Source organism: Leptosomus discolor, chromosome Z, assembly GCF_034619465.1.
Source record: "Leptosomus discolor isolate bLepDis1 chromosome Z, bLepDis1.hap2, whole genome shotgun sequence".
Classification (NCBI taxonomy): Eukaryota; Metazoa; Chordata; class Aves; order Leptosomiformes; family Leptosomidae; genus Leptosomus; species Leptosomus discolor.
In genome coordinates, this window is record NC_141419.1 from 71,423,726 (window position 1) to 71,443,146 (window position 19,421).

General features: G+C 44.4%; 1 protein-coding gene across 3 annotated transcripts in view; it reads right to left on the bottom strand.

Annotated features, from left to right (window-relative positions):
• ZSWIM6 (zinc finger SWIM-type containing 6) overlaps positions 1–8,914 on the bottom strand; it is a 113,026-nt gene extending 104,112 nt beyond the window's left edge. For 2 of the 3 annotated variants that reach the window (XM_086479250.1, XM_086479249.1), the window contains exon 1: positions 8,383–8,899. In XM_086479250.1, coding sequence (XP_086335376.1) covers positions 8,383–8,899 — 517 coding nt within the window. Of the gene's footprint in view, positions 1–8,382 lie in introns of all 3 variants that reach the window. The other variant, XM_086479251.1, reaches the window with a different exon arrangement.
• Between the last annotated feature and the right edge of the window lie 10,507 nt (positions 8,915–19,421).

Below are 19,421 nucleotides of genomic sequence, written 5' to 3' on the forward strand. Positions count from 1 at the left end.
TTATCTGTAGATGTATTTGTTAAAAAATTCTTAACACAGACATTGTATCTGCTGTCCTTTCATAGCAAAAGCTGCAGGTAAGTGGCAAAAATGACCAACCATCAAACATATGAAACCCTGAAGACCATACTATCTGCATTTATTTATACTGTCCATAAACATACTATCAGTCCCATCATCAATCACTGAATATGGATTGGTGCTCTGTGAACTTTAGGCCAGTCAAAATATCAAAGCTGAACGTAGAAATTAAATGCTAATAAAGCTCACCAGCTGCTCTTCACAAGGGTAAGTTAGAAACTGATTTGCTGAACTGAGTTTGTGCTGCCACTACGCCTTGCACACATAGCTAAACACTGCTATGTAGAGAGAAGGCAGGCCACCAGTATAAAATAAGAAAAAGAGTGAAACTTTAAGCATAAGGAAACAAGTCCAAGAGAGTCAGTGCTGGTAAAAGCCTTTAACCCAAAACCTTGCTTTTAAAACAAGTTTAAAAACTCTAAAATAATTAGAATACATGCAAACTCAATCCTCTATTACAGACTGTAAATTTGTCTCACACTTTATAAAACAGTTCATCCCATTTTAAGTGCCTCAATGGTCGAACGTCCTCTATTTCATTAGTCAGCATAAATTAAACATTGTAGTCAGCTGCACAATTCCTGCACAGTTCCTGCACTGTATTTGCATTACTACTGGCTGTCAGTAACCAGTTAGCAGTTAAACTTGGCATGTGTACAACAAAGCATCTCATTTCTTAGAAGTCATACAGCTATACAACATTTGATTTTCCCAGCCTTTAAAATGATCATTTGAATGCAATTAACTTTTGTCCAAAAAAAAAAGACACAATAAAGATCTATATTAGCACCTACTTCTGTGAAATTTCTTCCTATTATGCCATTTCCCCCTCTTTTTTCCAACAAGCCCATAACGTATTAAAGGTCTGACACCAATTAAGAATTGAAAAGATGACTTATGTAAACAGGCAGATTGTTAAATAAAGCAGGACAAAAGGTAAGCCACCTGAATTTTTAGCACATTAATTCAGTAAAAGAGCTTCCGATTTATCTGATCAGCTAGCTCTACTAGTGTGGATTTAAACTTAGTGACAGGTTTTACTGCATCCTTCCAATTAATGTCAGACCTTCTCAGCCATTGCCCATGCATTTTCAAAGCAAAAATTTCCAGATATTTCAAGACTGTCAAATGCACCCACTTGCAACAAGTAGAGGGTTAGAGTAAAAAATAAAAAAAGAAAGAAAGACTAAGCCCTCCTTTTTAAAGTGTGTGATGGCACGCACCGCAATTACCTTAAAGTATACTTTAAACACTGCTAAAGATTCCCCTCTTTCACAATTTGTTTTTCATTTTTCAGAAGGGTTTAATAAAGTGTTGGTAAAAAGCCCATGTTAGGAGACACTTCAGTCTATGCTGAATTGTGCCAAACCAGAAAAAAATCTTTTGTACGACCACTCAGCTCCTACAGCAGGCCTTTTATCTGTTCTGACTTAACCACAAAGGAATTCTCTACACTGTAGTTACTATTAGAAGGCTACAGTCCTCTGGTCTGTTTGCACATTTGCAGAATTAAGTCAGAAAAATCTATTTTAAGATAGTGATTTACATCACAAGTTTTCTAGACATCCTGGTCTTCAATAGCGGGGCCAAGGCAACAAAGACTGGATGCATACTGCTACTTCATCAGAGGACGACAGGGTAGTGCAACACAAGGGCATCACATAAATCAGGTTAATTGGCATGTAGCTAGAAGGAGAATGCAAACCAGCATACAGTACCAGCAGACATCTCTAGTGATCCAGGTCACAGAAGGTTATGAAGCCATGTCAAGGGCTGCATACATATGCAGCTGAGAGAAGCTTTTTCACATTGGTAGTCTTAGATAGTAAACCAAGAGGAAAAACTGGAAGTTCAAGGAGACAGATCTCCCAGAACAACAAGTGCAGTTGTTGGACAGTACTCAACTATTCACATGCTGTCAGGCTGACTGCATTCCAGGCAATCAGAATTCACATTAAATCTGTGCCCTTGTTGCTCACGAAAGCTTTTTAAAATTTCAAATTAGTTCCTGTCACTGACAGCATATTCATAAATTAGGAAAGCTTTTGTCAGTTAAAATAGTGTGGGGGTTTTTTTGCTTTGTTTTAGTTTTTTATTTTGTTGGTTTGGGTCTTTTTAATGATGCAGTAAGTTCTCCCACCTAATCCCCAAGGAAAACCAGCAAAAGAGAAAACAAGTTAGAGGTGTCAGCTGCATTCATATACTACCATAACTTTGCACTGTGAAACTTCACAATTTGTCTCGGCATAACTAGATTACCTAGACAGCAGGTGACATTAAAATTGAACCCATGCAGATGTATCTTACAGTGTACCACCTAATATACTTTATCCTTCACCAGTAAAAACTGCTGTACAGGACATACTTTTCACTTGAAGTAGGTTATATTTTTTAAATTAGAACTTTACCAGAGTCTTATGTAAGAGTTCAATTTTAACAGGTTCATTCAAAGAGGCAAACAATACGGCAAAACGCAGGAACTAGCTACTGATGCTTACGGAAACCAGTTTGTCCAATGCTGAATTTTAAATAGTTCCAGCCTACCCTCACACACAGATTTTGCTTTTCATTAATTGTCCATCTCTGAAAGTCAGAGTACAGGGAGAGAGAGAGAGCATGCGCAGGCATCAGTTGCTGGCATGACAACTGGCTCAAATTCAAGAACTGCTACATACCAAAACATTTGATCATATACAGAGATGGAATGACTTTCTAAAACAGAGAGCAAGCTTTAGAAATGAAAATTGTTTTCTTGGAAGTGAGGAAAGCCTTGAAGTTAAGGGGGGAAAAAATGAAACACGAGAAACACAAAAACTGACCTGAAACAACGAAAAATTTTGTTAGCTCAATCCAATATAAAACTTTTCTATAAAAGAAGATCCCTTGTTTTAAAAACTGCTATGGGAAGTAATTTACAGTTCAGTCTCTCCTTAAAAACTAAATAAATGCTACAGCAGCCTTGACACTGTCCTATTACATTTATCCTATAGTATAAAGCTTTATTTTCGTACCATGACATCCCTCTAAAGTGCTTACTTTCTCTTGAAATTCAGATTAGATATTTTCAGAAAGACTGAAAAAAAAGCAGGAGCAGATTTACAAAGTTTTGCACATTTAGTGATCTGGTCTTCAAAGAAAGCTTTTTCTCCTTTTCCCTCCCCCCCTATTTTTTTAGGGTTTCTGAAGAAAATACTCAAGGTCAAGGATAGTACATCAGAGCACACACACTGAAAATAGCTTGTGCATTCCCTAATTAATGCATTGCATTCCAAATCTAACAAGGAAACTGGAATGCATTCAGCTATCTCCCTTTCAGGAAGAAATATTTAAAAATGAGCTTACTTGTTTCTGTCCCAGAACTTGGAAATATTGATAAGATATTTTCTAAAGCAAACTGAAACTGAAATCAACAACCATATTTTTCCAAGACTTCAGTAGTCCTGGAACTAAGTCAGAAAAAGTCCAGCAAAAAGCCAGACACCCTTTGTTTACTCTCCTACCACAATACCGTATTAACAAATCCTGGATTGCTTGTTTTAGCCATACATTCCTAACCAAACCTCAACATCAGGCTGACTCTAGAAGAAACCATGCTTGTTCCTTTAGCATGTCAGCAGATAAACTTCTCCTCAAACAGGCAGAGTTTAATGCAACCTTTTCCCCTTGGAAAAAGGTCACTACAGATACCAGGACAATTTGATACCACAGGACACAAAGAAGTTAATGCAAAACACAGTCCTCGCATCTCCAAAAATGACAGCCTTTGTTTTGACATGCAACTTAGCATTACTGGCACTAAAAAATCATTTGCATCCTACAGGTTTCATCAGCAATTTAATAAATATTGCATGCAGTGAAGATCATCACATCCGCTAAAAGGTGCATTTCAACTCACAGCACAAACTTTTGCACCAGCTTTGCTAATAAAATACTCGGTGTGATTTATCAACAGAAACGTGTTTCCCATTATACTGTTGTCACTCACAACTAAACCTTGAAAGACGAGAAACTACATTTGTTTTACTTGCTCCATAGTTTCACATTATTTGAGTAAAGGTGGCTAGAAAGAACAAAAATTTATTAGAGTGATCACCCATTTAAACAATCTGAAATTCACCAATCACAATACACATTCCACCAGAATCACATGTAGCAGTTACCAACATGGTCTTGTAAAGCTTTCTCTACTTCCTGATAAAAAAAAAATTGGCTTCTCCTGGTTTTGAAAGCAATCACCAACTTCTAGAAAAATGTGTCTGCAGCTCCACACTGATGATGCTGTTCAGCTGTAGCCTCTTCCACAAACAAGGCAGTTGTCTAGCTCACAATGTTAACGTTAAGTTCTAGAACTGTGGTTAAGTGCCAGTCAATTAATTCTTTAAATTATTTTCCTTCCCTAGGAGTCTCTTCCCTCCAACTCACTCCTTTGCCACTCATACCTAAGAGGCATGACTACCATGACTACAAAACCTCATGCTGCTGTGGAAAGGACTGTAACACCTTAAAGCAAGACCTGTATGAGCAAGCAGGGTCTATGCAACAAAGACAAACCAACCTCAAATTACAAACAGACAAGGATACTCTAGGAGTACTTGTATGACATACCAAAAAAACACTTCAAGTACTTCTAATGTGGACACAGCTAAGCTTTACAGCACTACAGCAAAGGCTGTCTCCATCTCTCCCCAAGCAAGAAGAGTCATACCAGCAGAGGCACAGGTATTTTTTTTTTCTTCTAGAATAGCTGCTATTAAGGGCTCTCGCCAGGTCAACTGTGCTATTGAGCGATCACACCTCTTCCTAACCTTGACAGCCACAGCTGTGACGACAATACAGTACTGTATACTAATTCAGGACTAACCTCAGAAACCAAATATACACTTTGCCATCTAAAACTGTCTGCTCACTGCCGGCATTGACACAAATTTGGCCAAATGAAACAGTCAATTTCTAATTTTCCCTCCAGATTGTTGCATCACAAAGTGCCTTCACATTTAGACTGTAATTTTTACTAAAAATACTTAGTTTGAAATAAATGAAAAAACACGTATGGTAGAAAAACCTGTTTTATGCAGCTGAAAAGATTTGCTTTAGAAGCCTGCATTCTGTTTCTTTTTTAAAAAAAAGAAACAGAAAAGAAAATCCTTCATGTCTAATCAAAACATATCAAAAGCTATAAAAACATCAATAAATTAGATGCAAATAGAATTCTGAAGCAAACTTCTTCAGAGTAAAATCTTTAAAAATTAAGTGATGCTAATTATTATGCTAGGACAATACCATTCAACTTCAAAATAGACTAGCAGACAACTTTACTGCTTGACTATCAACATTTCTGCATATCACTAATGTGTCACCTTCCTTTTATTTAGGATTTTCTTTTCATCACACACATGATATGAAGGGGGGAGGGGACATGAAGCAGGTCCACATGAAGATTTTTAGCACACTGTAGACAGACAGATTCTTAGATTCTGCTTGGATTGAGTTGCCACAATAACATTGCCTGAATGTTTCTTCAGGGCTAGATTTAAAAAAAAAAAGTTAAAGAAAAGTAAAATTCAGAAGCAAATGGTTCCATTTAACTATCACTGAACTGAAATTTATACATCTCCCTCAGAAATCAAATCCTGCATTCCCTATTTATAGCAACATTTAGGGTTACAAGTAAGGCTGTTAGAATTGATATGTAATAAAATGTACTTTGTCCAATAACTGCACTTTTCCATCGTACAACAGCACACATTTACGGAGTTTCCATTACTCATACATCAAAGAACATAAGTTCACATTTATATGGTCACTAAACATGCACTTACATAAACTCAGCATTAAGTTTCCCTCAATACTACACATTCAGCCATATTATATGGAACCAATTCCATTCTCCACCCAATATAACTCACTCCAGTTGAATTGGCTTTAACAGTTGCACCTTTCTGCTTCACAAGGAACATCTTGCCGGCAAGAGCCGGCCCTAATGACACAGCTACCTACCCAAATTACACAAGAACTTTCCTACAGCAGTACCCAGCCTACCAAAGTGCTCCACGACTCCCTCACCAGGCAAGCCAAAGGCCTCTGTCAAAACGACTGACATGTTTCACATCACCAGTTTCCACTAGTATTTTTGCACAGCCTTCCAAAGGAGGCTCACACAAGGTTGGGGAGAAAAAAAATTTCAAATCATAAAAAAACCCAACCAAAGCAAATGTATTTTCAGCACTAGGTATAGCATTTGTTTGGAATGCATTTAAGGGCTCCAGAAGCAGTAGCCAACACTTCAGTTGTATTTATGCATATTTTCTTTCTTCGCATTGACCCTTGCCAACATTACTCAATGCCCCCTCCCCTTTTGAGGCCATACAAAAAGTTACTTTTTTTCTTTCACAACAACTCACTGAGGCCTATTCCACTGCTGAAAGCAAGCGAAGCAAAGCCCACGCTGGGTGTCTGTCTCCTCAAGAAGATTGCATCTTTTATTTATCACCCTTTGGCTTTATTTTCACAGTGAATTCCTGGCTTAAATGTAATCAGCCAAGAAACCCTCCCTATGCGCACTCCTGTCATTCCTCATCGCTTGCAAACAGAATCAAGTGCAAGCAAAAGGGAAAAAAATCACCTCAGCACCGCCAACCAAACTAAAAAAGCTCGACTCCCTTCTTCTGGTTTTGCCTGTCCTAAGGAACCACAGATATGCCTCAGACTTTCAGAAAGAGAAAGCCAGAAGATGAAACTTATAAGAAAGTTAATTAGGCAACAACAAAAAAAAAAAAAAAAAAAACAAAAAACACAAAAAAAATACTAAAGTCACCCCTAGGCAGAAGGGAAGGGCACTGAGGCTAGGAGCAGGGACACGGCTTTCCTTCGGGAAAAAAAACTCATGGCACGTTTGCAAGCTGCCCGCCAAGTCAAATCCGTAGCAGGCAGGACCAGGGTTTTGGGGAAGAGTGGAGGGGGGGGATCCCGGCGTCCCTCACACACACACCCCACAAGCCGCCGCCGCCAACAAAAGGCGAGCAGCAGCCTCTTTTGTCTGGCTTCCCCTTTTCGGGGGAGGAGGAGGGGAAGCGACCGAAAACTGAAAGAAAAAAAAAAAAAAATGACACAAATAAACATGAAAATGAGAACAAAGTGGTCGGGTCTCACAAAGAGCATCACCCACTGGCGGGTGGGGGGTGTGGGGGGCCTGGCTGACGGGGCGGCTCTTCCCCCGTTCGGGGGGAGGGGGAGCTGCCGCCCCCAGACAGCCCCCCAAAAGTGGTGGGGTACCCACGTCTGCAGCCCTTTAAACACAGGCAGGGAGGAGCTAGCCGGGGGCGCCTGCAGCGGGTGAAGAGCGGCGGCAGGCGGCGAGGCTGGCGGGGGGGGTGGGGGGGTGGTGGTGGTGGTGGTGGAGGAAGGGGGATATTGTTCCAGGAGGAGGAAGAGCAGCGCTTACCCCCCCCCCCCCCCCATCCTTGTCACGAAGCTGCTTATCCCAAAGCAAACCCCCCCCCATACCCCCTCAGGCGGGGCGGATCACGCCCCCTCCCCTCCGGCTCGCCGCCGCCGCTGCCCTAGAAATGCCTTTGTTCGCGGATCCTCCCCCCCCCCGCACACCCGCTGCCGGGGTCTCGCGCCGCTTTTATGTCTTTTATTTTGGACGGCGGCGCATCCCGCATCCCGCTCCCCGCCCCCCTCACACACGCACCCCCCCCCCCCCTCCTTCCCCCGCCGGCCGCCCTTCTGCTGATTCATTTCCACCGGCGGTCCCCCCGGGATGGGGGGGCGGCATCTCCTCGCTATTGTGGCTCGAGGTAAAGCAATGACCCGGATTACCGGGGGTGGGCGCTGGGAGGGGGCAGATCCAAGCGGGATTACACGGGCTGGATTACCGGGCGCGGGCACGGCGCGGGGCGGGGGGAGTTAAAGGGACAGTCGGGGGGCGGCCCGCCCGGCGGCGGTGGCCGTGGCCGTGTCACAGAGCGAGGGAGTCACTCAGCGTCCTGGGTGCGAGGGGGAGGAGACCGGCAGAGGAAGTTGCCCGGCCTGCATTAGAGCCGGGGAGTGAAGGGCTCGTAGGGGCCGGGCCGCGGGGGGCAGCTCCCCGCTCCCCGCCCGCGCTGCCGGATCCCTCCAGGGGCTGCCGGGGAGGCTCTGGCCGCCCGGACCGCGGAGGCAGGGCAGGCGGGAGGCGGCTCCCCGGCTGGCAGGCGGGTGACACGCAGCGGGGAGACCCCGCGGCGGGGGGAGGCCGGCGGCGCCCTGCCCGGGTGGCGGCGGCCCGGCTCCGGAGCGCGGCCCCGGACGGTGACTCACCGACTTGCAGGACGTTATCGACGCAGCCGCCGTCGAGCAGAGCAATGCCCCTGCGGAAGGGCAGGCGGTTCTCGTCGGCGGCAGCGGCGGCGTCCGCGGCCCCGCCGGGCGCGGTGGCGGCCCCCCCGGGGGCGGCGGCGGAGTCCTCGGCGCCGGTGTTGAAGGAGGAGTACATGCAGATCTCCCTCTCGCTGCGGGGGAAGGACCAGTAGACGATCCTGCGCTGCACTGGCTCCGGAATCCGCTCGAACCGCTCCTCCACCCGCTGGAAGGGCCACTTCTCCGCCACCTTGCGAGCCGCGATGTCCAGCAGGGACTCGGGGCTCTGGGTCTTGCCGAGCGGTAGCAGCCCCAGGGCGGCGGCGGCGGCAGCAGCTGCGGAGGAGGGTCCGGCGCAGAGCGCCCCGCTGCCGGGTCCGGCGCCGCCCGCCCGCTGGCCCGGCCTGCACCCCGAGCCATAGCCGGGTCTGCAGCAGAGGCGCTTGGCGGGGGGAGGGAGCTGACCGCGCTCCGCCATGATCGCGCCGCTTCTAAGCAGACAGCGGAAGTGGCTGTACCCTATAAGCGGCTCCAGGAAGGCAACGACCGGCCGCGAGCCCCCCCGGGACACGCCTCCTCTGCCCTAATATGGTGGAAGGGGGCGGTGCCGGACGCCTCGCCAAGGGCCGGGGGCGGTGCCCTATGCAAATCAGCGCCACAAACGTAAATAGAACGGCCCGAGGAAGGCTCGTTCCGCGCGCGGGCGGGGGGGCGGTGCGCGTTCCTGCCCCCTCTCTGCCCCCCCCCCCGCCCCCCCCGCTGATGTCACGCGCGCAAGCCCGGGCGAGCCTAGCGCGCGTGGTGGGAAAAGGGGGCGGGGCCGGCGGCGCCCCTCTCTGTCGCCATATAGGGAATGGAATGCGGGGGCGGGGCCGCCGGCGGCCTCAACCCGGTCACCTCGGCTGGGAAAGCCGGCGGGCGGGGAGAGCCGCGCCTCGCAGCTGGGAAATACGGTAGCGGCTGAGGCGGACGCGGGAAAGCCGGCGGCCGGCGCGGGGGAAGAGGCCTGGGCTCCTGCCTCTGGGACAGGAGCCGGGGTGGGTGAGCCCCACCACCACCAACGCGTGCCCGCGACAAACCCTGGAGGTACCTCAGTGAGGCGCCCCCCAACGGCTTCCCCCTCTATTAGAGGGAATACGGTAGCGGCGGCCGCGGGCAGCCCGGCGCGTGCGGGCCGGCGGGCGGCGCGCGCGGCGGGCGGGCTGCGGCTGGTGCCTGCGGGCGGTTCGCCGGGAGGGCGGCGCGGCCCGGGCCTGGCCCGGGAGCGCGGGGCGGCGGGCGGCGCGGCCCGGGCCCGCGGTGGGTCCGCCGAGCGCCGTCAAGGCGTTGCCTTCGCCGTGGTGCCGGGGGCGTTGCGTGGAGAGGCCGGTGGCCGCCGTCCGTCCCGGGCGGTTCTCGGCAGGCGGTGCGGTTGCGCCAGAGCGCGGGGTCGAAAGGCTTCCCTTTGGTTTCCTGTGTTCGTTCAAAAACGCGCCGCTCGGGGCCGTGAGTAGGTGTGGCCTCCCCGGCAGAAAACACGAACGAACCGGGGGCGGCAGGCGGGCTGCGAAACAGCGTGAGAGCCGTGCGGCGCGGGCCGCGGCCGGCGAGGGCAGCCGGCACCGGCCTTCCCGTGGAGAGAGGCGCTGGCGTGTCCTGGTAGAGCCGCCGACGGCTTTCCCTAACTCCGTAGTTTGGAACTGTAGCTTGGAAGTGGCATTTCTGGCGACTCGCGGTTGAAAACAAAGCTTGCGCCTCTGGCCCGGGTTGAACAATGAACAGCAGTCGCTAGCGCGTAATGCAGCAGCCGTCCCTGGAGTGCCTAGTGACTTCATTCGCTAGGTTGACGCAGCTAGACTACATTTTCCATCATGCAGCGCAAGGCTTCGGCGGGGGGGTGCGCGGTCGGGGGAGGTGGCTCCGTCGGGGGGTGCGCCGAAGGAACGCCGGGTGTGCCGGGCGTGAGACCTGAGGAGTCCCGGTAACATCGAGCTGACTTGGAAACTGACGTCTGCGTGTTGTTCCCACCGAAACCTCAGGCTAGAACAATAGCTAATTTTCTGAACGGAGGACTGAAGAGCTCTGCGGAAACTGCGTTTTCCATTAAAAGTGGGTGGGAAATTGAATGAACCATATCAGACTTGCTGACTTTGATGTTTAAAGAAAAAGCAGCAGAAACCTGAAGATAGTTTAGAATATACAAGTATTGGGTTTTTTTATATGCTTGCAAACTCTTAGCAGCTCTGATTTGAAATTTCACAGGCAGAGGATTTTTTATGTCTAGGTATAGGCCTGTTTTTTGCTTCTTTTGCTGTCAGTTGCTCATACTAAGAAAAGGACTGATTTTTTTTAACCAAGGAGTTTAAACTGCAGGGGCCTGAACTGTTTTCTGCATAGTTCATTTTTCGTATGTACTACAAGTTGTTTTTTCTTTGGGATCATGGGAGCTACCTTGTGTGTAAGAAATGAGTTTAAATTTATGCCTGTGCTTCTGAGTATAGACCTCACAAAACAGTTATTCTTGAGGTGCCAGTTCTATAAGTCCATGGGTACCTTGCTGGCGTATTAACTGTCTTCTTCCTCATTTTAGGCATGTATTTTACAAGTGATCTACGGGCTTCATAAACTTAAGTCCAACTCAATTTTGAAAGTGTTAGGGAGCCTGAACATTACAGGCCAGAGATGGGGATGTAGTACCTTCTTTTACTATTTATATGGCATTGATTTCAGTATTTTTGAGAGCAGAGAAATGCAATATGTGGAAGGTAAAAAAAGAATTTCATGATTGCATGCATATGAAAGCAGAAGAAATTTTCACCCCATCAGTTACTCTTTGTTAATATTTCAAAGCAATTTTTCATCTCTGTTGTTCTACCGCTATTTCTGGTTTAAACAAGTGTCTAGCAAGTCAGTAAAAATGCTTTTCTAAATTGGGTAGTGGCTGTTCTTTACCAGGTCTTAGCCACCTGCTGCAATAAAAATAGCACACTAATGCCACCGGAAGAGTTCTTCCCGTCATAGTAAAGAAGCTTTACAGTAAAAATTAAGAAATAAGAAGAGTGAGAGGAATGCCAAAGAGCAACAAAATATCCATAATAAGCAGAAGTAACCCATGTGTCAGTTATCTCAACTTAATTGTTCTTCTGTCTTTTCAGATATGGGCAGAAATTATTAAATTTGCTTAAGAAATCCTGTGGAAAAGCCCATAGATCCACTTCTTTCATCTGTCTACCACTCAGCAGGAGTAGCTACTTCCCATTAAGTCTATGAATATTAATAGCTACACAGGATACTGGTGAAGCTTTTTTATTTCTGGGCTAGGGAGCACATGAAGATGTAATGGCATCTTTGCTCTTGACATTCTACCATAAGCACCAGGTATGCTTCTTCTTGGGCTCACTCTGCACTGGTGTAGCATCGTAACAGCTTGCAAATTATCATCTGAGGCTGAAGTTCCCGTGTGCTGCCAGTTTTACCCCTTGAGTTCCTTTAACTTTCTGAAAGCAAGTGCGAAGATGTGTTAAGTCCAGGGAAGAAACTAAAATGTGTTAAAGCCATACATAAACTGTATTTTAATGTCTAGTTAGTTCTCCTTTCAGTGGATGTTCTTCTTATGGAAGGACTTTGCTGAGCTGAGCATGCCTTTCTTCTTTTGCTGCCTCAAGGTTTTGTGAGGTCTGTATTCCAGAGCTATGCAGAGAGGAAGGAATGGCTGCAAAACTGCAGCCTTAACTTGGTTAACTTCTTGCGTGTAACCAAAAGCTATTCTATGAGCTGCTTGGAAAAATACCCTTGGCCACTCAGTGAAATTCCTTCTTAATAATCTTTCAAAACATTAGGCCACTTGCAGTCATTTTTCTCCTTCCAGTGAAACGTACAGGGCTTGAGCATTCTACCCGTTGTGCTGATTTAAAAGTGAGATCGCATACAGCCACACAGTTGTCTTTGTATGAAGCAAATAATGGTCTAAATGTAGACAAGTAGATGGCAGACAACCTAATGCCGGCCAACACAAGTCACCCTGGTGGTCAAAACTTACCTGGAAAGATGTGACTCAGCATTCCTTCATTGAAGCTGAACAAAAATTTGGATTCATGCACTGCGTAAAATATTTCTAAACTCTGGGAGGGTAGGGGGTCAGAGATAAAGAGAAGAAAACTCGGGACGGGAGGCTAACGGGTTTTCAGAACCAGAGCTTTAAAAAAAAAAAAAAAAAAAACAAACCAAGAAAAATTACTTGAGGAGACAGTGCTTAAATAATCAAATACGAGAGAGACTGATGGGCTTACTGAAACAGCTGAATTTACAATACTAAACCAAGTCTTTTTATCCTGTTTCTCTAAGCCTTTTTCGATAATTAGGCACTTCAGTTCTTATAAGAAAGCTATAGGTTTTACGGACACCAAATGTATTCTAACATTTATCATTTGAAAGTTTCAAAAACACTGCTGTAGGTAAAGATAGTGAATATCTGTGCTTTGCAGCATAGTGACTCTGGAAATCAAAATACAGGAAAAATGTACAGTAGTGATGAGTGTCGATGAAGTTATCTTAAGATAGGTCAATGAAGAAAATCATGTAGTTGGTTGATATGTTCGGTTTTACAATATTTTCCTGAACGGGTTTACTTCATTATGGTTAGAAACTGGTTTTAATTTAAGGAGTTAAAAAAAGAACATTTGCCTTTTACTAGCCTTTTAAATCAAATACTCTAGGATAAATATTGCTAGCTCTTCAGAGTCTCTCTATTAAAGTTAAAATAAACCAGCAGCACTGAATGAGCCCTTTCAAAGTGCAGCTTTTTATTCTAATTAAATTCCGTGATGATTCCAAAACTGGAGTCAGAAGCTAGAATCTAAAAGCCTTTAGGAAAATGTACTTAAAATACTAAGCATGCTTTACCAGTGTTATAGAATAATGAAAAGAGACAAACATCTTAATTTGAGCTAAATCCTCTTGACATTCATTTCTGTGTCCTCTGCCTTTTTGTGGCTTGATACTTGACGTATGAAGTCATTCTGAGATGGACTGAAGGGGAAGGCATTGTGTATGCCATAGTCCCAGAGCTGTGTGAATTAATGCAGCTCTGTATTTCCTCAAGGAATGAGCACATTCAGTTTACATGTATTGAGAATAGACCCTGGGAATGAGTTATTTCTTCCTTATAAGGAGCCTTGTGTTGGGATATCTGTTGGGACAGTTTAGCTCACTACTAAGTTGCTAGGGATAAAAGCATCACTGTTACAAGTAAAATGATAATGTGCAAGTGACCTCTTAAAATTAAACATGGTGAACTGATTCAGAAGGTTCAGAATTTCAAAGTCTTGGAATAGAGGAATAAGAGTGTCTCACCTTTCTTCAGAGTTTTAACTTACTTACCATTTGCAAAATGTCAAAAGCAGAAAATCCTGTCTCTGAGAGGACTCTAGATTTAACATTCCTCTGGTGGTGTTGGGACCTGTAGATCTGAGTTGCAGAATTCATGAACGCTCAAAGTGAAAACTCCTCTCACAGCTTTTGTAAACTTTATTTTTAAAGGATTATGTTTTTCTAATATTTAACTAAAAGCAAATTTGATGAAAACTGCAGGTTTTAAAGTGACTTTCTTATAGGTATTCTCTCTCTTTACTGCAAATACATAGACTTAATTGTGGTACAGTGGTTAAAAATAAAGGTTTCCTCTTCTGGTCAGACATCTTCCACCAAAAATGTGATAGGCCAGTTCAGAAGTTAATCTGGTGCAAAATGCCACTGATTGGTCTACCAGCACATGTAGGAACACCTCAGCACATATAATGTACATAAAGTGAAGCGGACTGGTGGTCTAAAAGGAAATATTGAACTGCCTTCACGTGGATAAGCATCCTACACTAACAAACCTCCTTTTCATCTTCTCAGGCTTCCTCCCTTTGAACTGCACTTTACTTTAGAATTCATTGTGTTAGACCAACTAACTACCTTGCTGTGGCAGGCAACATAATAATTCTTGGGCAGAAACTCTGCATGAAGAAAGGCATGCAAACCTCAATCTGCTAATGTCAGGAGCAAAAGGCATTGCTTACCTAGATTTTCACCTGTGGCAAAGAAAGAGAAACAACATACACTAAAATTCTCAGAAGTATATTTTCCAGGATGCTAAGTGCTGGTAGAATGGCTTTAAAAATGTCTTTAAAGAAAAAAAAAAAAAAAAAGAAAAAAAAAAAGAAAAAAGAGAACACCAAACCAAAAAGAAAACCTCTTTCTCCCATTTCAAGAAGTCTGAGTCCAGATTTATTCATGATGGCAAGGCAGCTGTATGTACAAGGGAACAGCTTAAATATGCCGAAACCTGAAGCTCCTGCCCATGCGCTGTGGAGATGTGGTGCATATCAGTAGGACCTTTGCTGTGCTGGTGTCTCCTTGTCTCCACCAGCGCAACCAAGACAGCAGTGGAAGGAAGAAGAAGGTACAGCTAACTGTCCAGCAATTGCTTCAGATATTTGGCAGTCTTCTGTGAACTTCCCTGCCTTTATAAATTATAACTGAGGACCCACAGAAAGTATGGAGGCAGAGAAAAGGCAGAGATGGCTAAGCCACACATAAGTGGTTCCTGTTTAAACAACTGGCATTCTTTTAAAAAGCATAGGTACAATGTTTGCTTCCTGTAACTTGGTCATCAGTGATTGCATTTAGCAAGCTGAGGAAACTGAGATGGACTTAAGATTTTTTTCTTAGCAGTCTATTTAATATTTGATTCCTACCAGTACTTACATTTTTAGGTTTTTGCAATATTGCAAACCTGCCTCTAGCTTTGCTGGGACTGAAACACCCAGTTAGGATTTACAGACGACGCTTTTTCTGGGTTGTGTCAGAGACAAATTTGCAAGGTAGTGCTCTAAATATGAGGGCTTCTGTATAATTCAGACACCCTATGAAACTAGAGACCATGATTTTTCTGTATGGCAGAAAAATTATGCTGTGCCATCTGGTTAAGCATTGTTTGGTCAAAGAGGGCTATGCACTGAGGAATAATTATTGAAGACCCAGTGTGACAGTATAACATTTTGAGGTGGTGTTGGTTTTCTTTTTTCCCCACACAGATTTCATCTTCTGTTTGTATCTGTATGGCAGTATTCAGTGTCAACTCCATCCTTAAGCAAAGTGCCATTTAACTTTTGCGGGTTGGGTGTAACTAAGTAAAACTTGGGCATTTGTTCCAGAGACTTAGAAAGTATTCGAAATTTTGTAGTCTGAGGGCTAATTAGACTGATGTGTACTTGTTTTACCCAGTTATCCCTGCCAACCAAGTGTCTGAGCTGTAGAATACTGCATCCGTTTGGAGCAGTCCACTTTCGAAGTTAAACACAGCTTACTGACATATCTTGGGTGATGTTGATATATTTTCAGCTTTATTTTATACCCCAACTGTAAGTATTTTCGTTGTCTGTTTGCCTGTTTCTATCCCTTCTTGCTCTTTCCCACCTTCTTTTGACCATACTTGGGTGCTGCCAGTTCACTGTACACTGCACTGCTCTGTCCCGATAATGCCCCGTAGACTTCCTATCCACTTACCTTCCTTCTTCCTGTTCTTCCTGTCCTGCAGTCTTGGAAATTGTACCAGAGCTAATATCTCAAGCTAAGCCTTGAAATCAAATTCAGAAGATAGGGATAAGCTGTGGTTAGAGCTCTGCAGTAAAATTTTGTCAGAGAAATGGGTACTTCCTTCTACTTCAGTAGCTTCAGAGGTTTCACTGGAAATCCTTTCTTGAAGCAGCATTTTAATTTTTTTTTTTTCTCCTGGTCTGTCAGTAAACAACATCTAACTTCTGAAGTTGTTCTGAATAGAAAGGGAGAGCATTCTTGGTTTTCCTCTTTTGTGCTCCAGGCATTAAGATGAGCTGAGAGATACGCTTCTGCTGCACTTGGCCACTTGGAATAATAGTGGCACAATCTACTCTTACATTTCTGGAAAGTAAGTGCTTTGAGCACTCTTCAGGGGCAGTATTAGGAGTGTGAAAATTTGGCAGTTTTACTACTGAAAAGGAAGGGACCCCTTGACACTTAATGCATATCCATGCTTCTTTACTTCAATAAATTAGGCACAGCTCATGGGACAGCTTCTGTTGCCAGGCACTGTCCTCTGCTGGGCTGTATTGGGGTCCTTCAGAGGGAAGAGACAGAGGCGGTGTGAGTGGTGTGGTTCAAACACTCTGGCAGATGCTGTGTCAGATGATGTGGCTGCAAGCTCAGGCAGATGTCACTATAAGTAATCCGGTGCATGTTGTGATCCATGAGCAGGAAATCTATTCTGGTGTGTTCATGTAAAACACATTTTTTAGTGGTTCCACAAAATGGAGCCTCTGGGCAGGGGCAGGTCGCTATGGAGCCTCTGAATACATCCAGTTGTAGTGAATGTCCAACGCTATGTTACTTGTTCCCCAGTGTGAGAAGATGGAAGAATCTCTCCGGTACCCTAACTCAGAATTGCTTCCCAGTTAGTAATTTTAGTACATGCTTCTCAGAGCTTTGTTACAGACAGCACAAAAATCACCTTCTTGTTCTGTTGTGTCAGTGGTTCTGAGTAGCAGCATCAAACCCTGAGCATGGTTTTCACTGTGCTCAGGACAGCAGCACAGGCATCAGAGCGCCCCATGTGCACACTTGGACAACCAGTACTGAGTCGGTTTGCACCCTACTCTGACCTTTCAATTTATCTCTGCAAACATAAAGGCTTTGATTGTTGTTTTTTTAAAACAAAAATTTACTGGCTGCAATTAAATGGCTGCTTTTGAAGTTCACTAGGAAAGCTAGAGATCTTTAAAAAGAAAATAAGAAATCACGAGGATATGAGTTAGGAGTGGAAGAACTGAGGAAGAGAAGGGCAGAACTAATGCAAGTAAGATTTGAAGGATGAATGTATAAACCCAATCCCTTGCCAGCTCCACCCTCTAAATGTCATTTACTGCCAGGGAAATTGGATCCACCCTGGACTGATTCTAGTGTCAGGAAAACCCTCCTAAAATAGCACTGGGCCTTGCAAAAGTTGCAGTTTCCTCTCCCAATAATTGATGCTGTGGTGACAACCTCCATCTGGTACTCATGAGTCGCAGTCACCACATCTGCTACAGAGAAGAAGGCAACTTTTTCCCTTTGCTCAGAATCTCTTGCCTTGTCTGCAAATGATGGTCCTAGGAGTGAAAAATTGTGTGTTAAGTTTGAGCTCTTCTTAAAAGGGATGGTGTCCTCTATACTGGCAGCTTGGAAATGAAACTGCAATCTCTGCTTACTCAGATTTTAATAAGTGTAAATGAGGAGGAACCACTTTAAGAGTACCTGGGGATTGGTCAAAGTTGCATTATTGCCATCGAATGTGGGTTTAATTCATACTGTTTACTAAATGGGGAGTATAACCATGGCAACATTCATGACATGATCTATATGGATCTGCCAACACATGAAATTAGCATTCAGAAGACAACTGTTTGAAAATAGCTTGAGAACTGGAAAATAATGTTTAAGACTACAGTCCAGATGAGAATACACTTGGACATCTGCAGAGTGAAAATTACACAAAATTTACTACTTTGGCTTATTCTGATCTCAACAAGAGTATTTGTGGTATCATTTGTATAGATCTTACCTTGATGAGTGAAAGCATAATGATATAAATACTAATACTCAGTGGTGATTCTGAGTAGCCCCACAACAACCATAATTTTGTGTGAAGTATACTTAAAAAATACAAGTACTACTAGCCTTTTATGCTCAACTGTAATGCAAAGATAGTTAAAAGCTTTTTTTCCAAGTTTACTTGGAAGAAAAATAAAGAATGACAATTCCTAGACAAGATGACGGTTCTAATGTCTGCATATAAAGAAGAAAAGGTGTGGGGTGAATGGGAATAAGGAGGGCAATATTAAAGGGAAATTCTAGACCTGAGTTAGTCCTCTGCTGTCCCAGGTAAACTGTTTATAAACTTAGTCTAATAAGTACTTTCTACTGTTGCATGTTTTGGTATTCTTGCAGAACCCTTTTATATGGGAAGTTGTGGTCTGGCAGAATGAAGGTGGATTGAATTATAGCTTGCTTCTTCATGTCTCTCCACAGGTCACTTCTTTCTGAAAGGAGCAGAGCCAACGTCACTACACCTTTCTTATTGAGGCATACCAGCTGTTGCAAGTAATGCTGAGCAAACATAATTCCCTGGTTACTCTGCCTACACTTTTATCTGTGGGTAACTTCACTGTTTTTGTTTAAGTCAGTCTCTTCTTTTGTGTGCATCTGTCACATAGCAGGAAAGACATGTTTCTGCAAATAAGCTTCACAAGTTGTTTAGGAGATGTGTAGGAAAATACAGAACTGCTTTTAACCAACTTTTGAAAGTTGGCTAGATTTTAAGCTGAGTCTGCCCTTTCAACAGATGCTCGGAACAGTGACTGTTCTTTATTGCCTCAACACATCATCTTGGGATAACACATCAGCCAGTCTGATGGAATATTTTATGTAGAGTTACTACTTCCTGTGAGTCAGCGCCGTAAATGGCAATTACATCTGCAAAGAACACAGCGTCATTCATGCCCCTTGCTGCTCTCATGGCTAGAGGTGGTACCTTTAGGGAGGCTTATGTTAGTCCTAAGAACCATATGGACCTGTAGAAATTGTGGAAACGTGGCTAGTAAAACACAAAAGACTGAATAGTTAAATATTTTTTTTTCCTCTGTTTGAAGCATACGGGTAAACCCCAAACATTTATCACTTTGCAAGGTGAGAATCATAGAACCATAGAATCATAGAATGGTTTGGGCTGGAAGGGATGTTTAAAGGTCATCTAGTCCACCCCCCTGCAGTGAGCAGGGACATCTTTAGCTAGATGAGGTTGCTCAGAGCCCCAACCAACCTGACCTTGAATGTTTCCAGGGATGGGGCTTCTACCACCTCTCTGGGCAACCTGTTCCAGTGTTTCATCACTCTCACTGTAAAAAGTTTCTTCCTTATATCCAGTCGAAATCTACCCTACTTTAGTTTAAAACCGTTACTCCTTG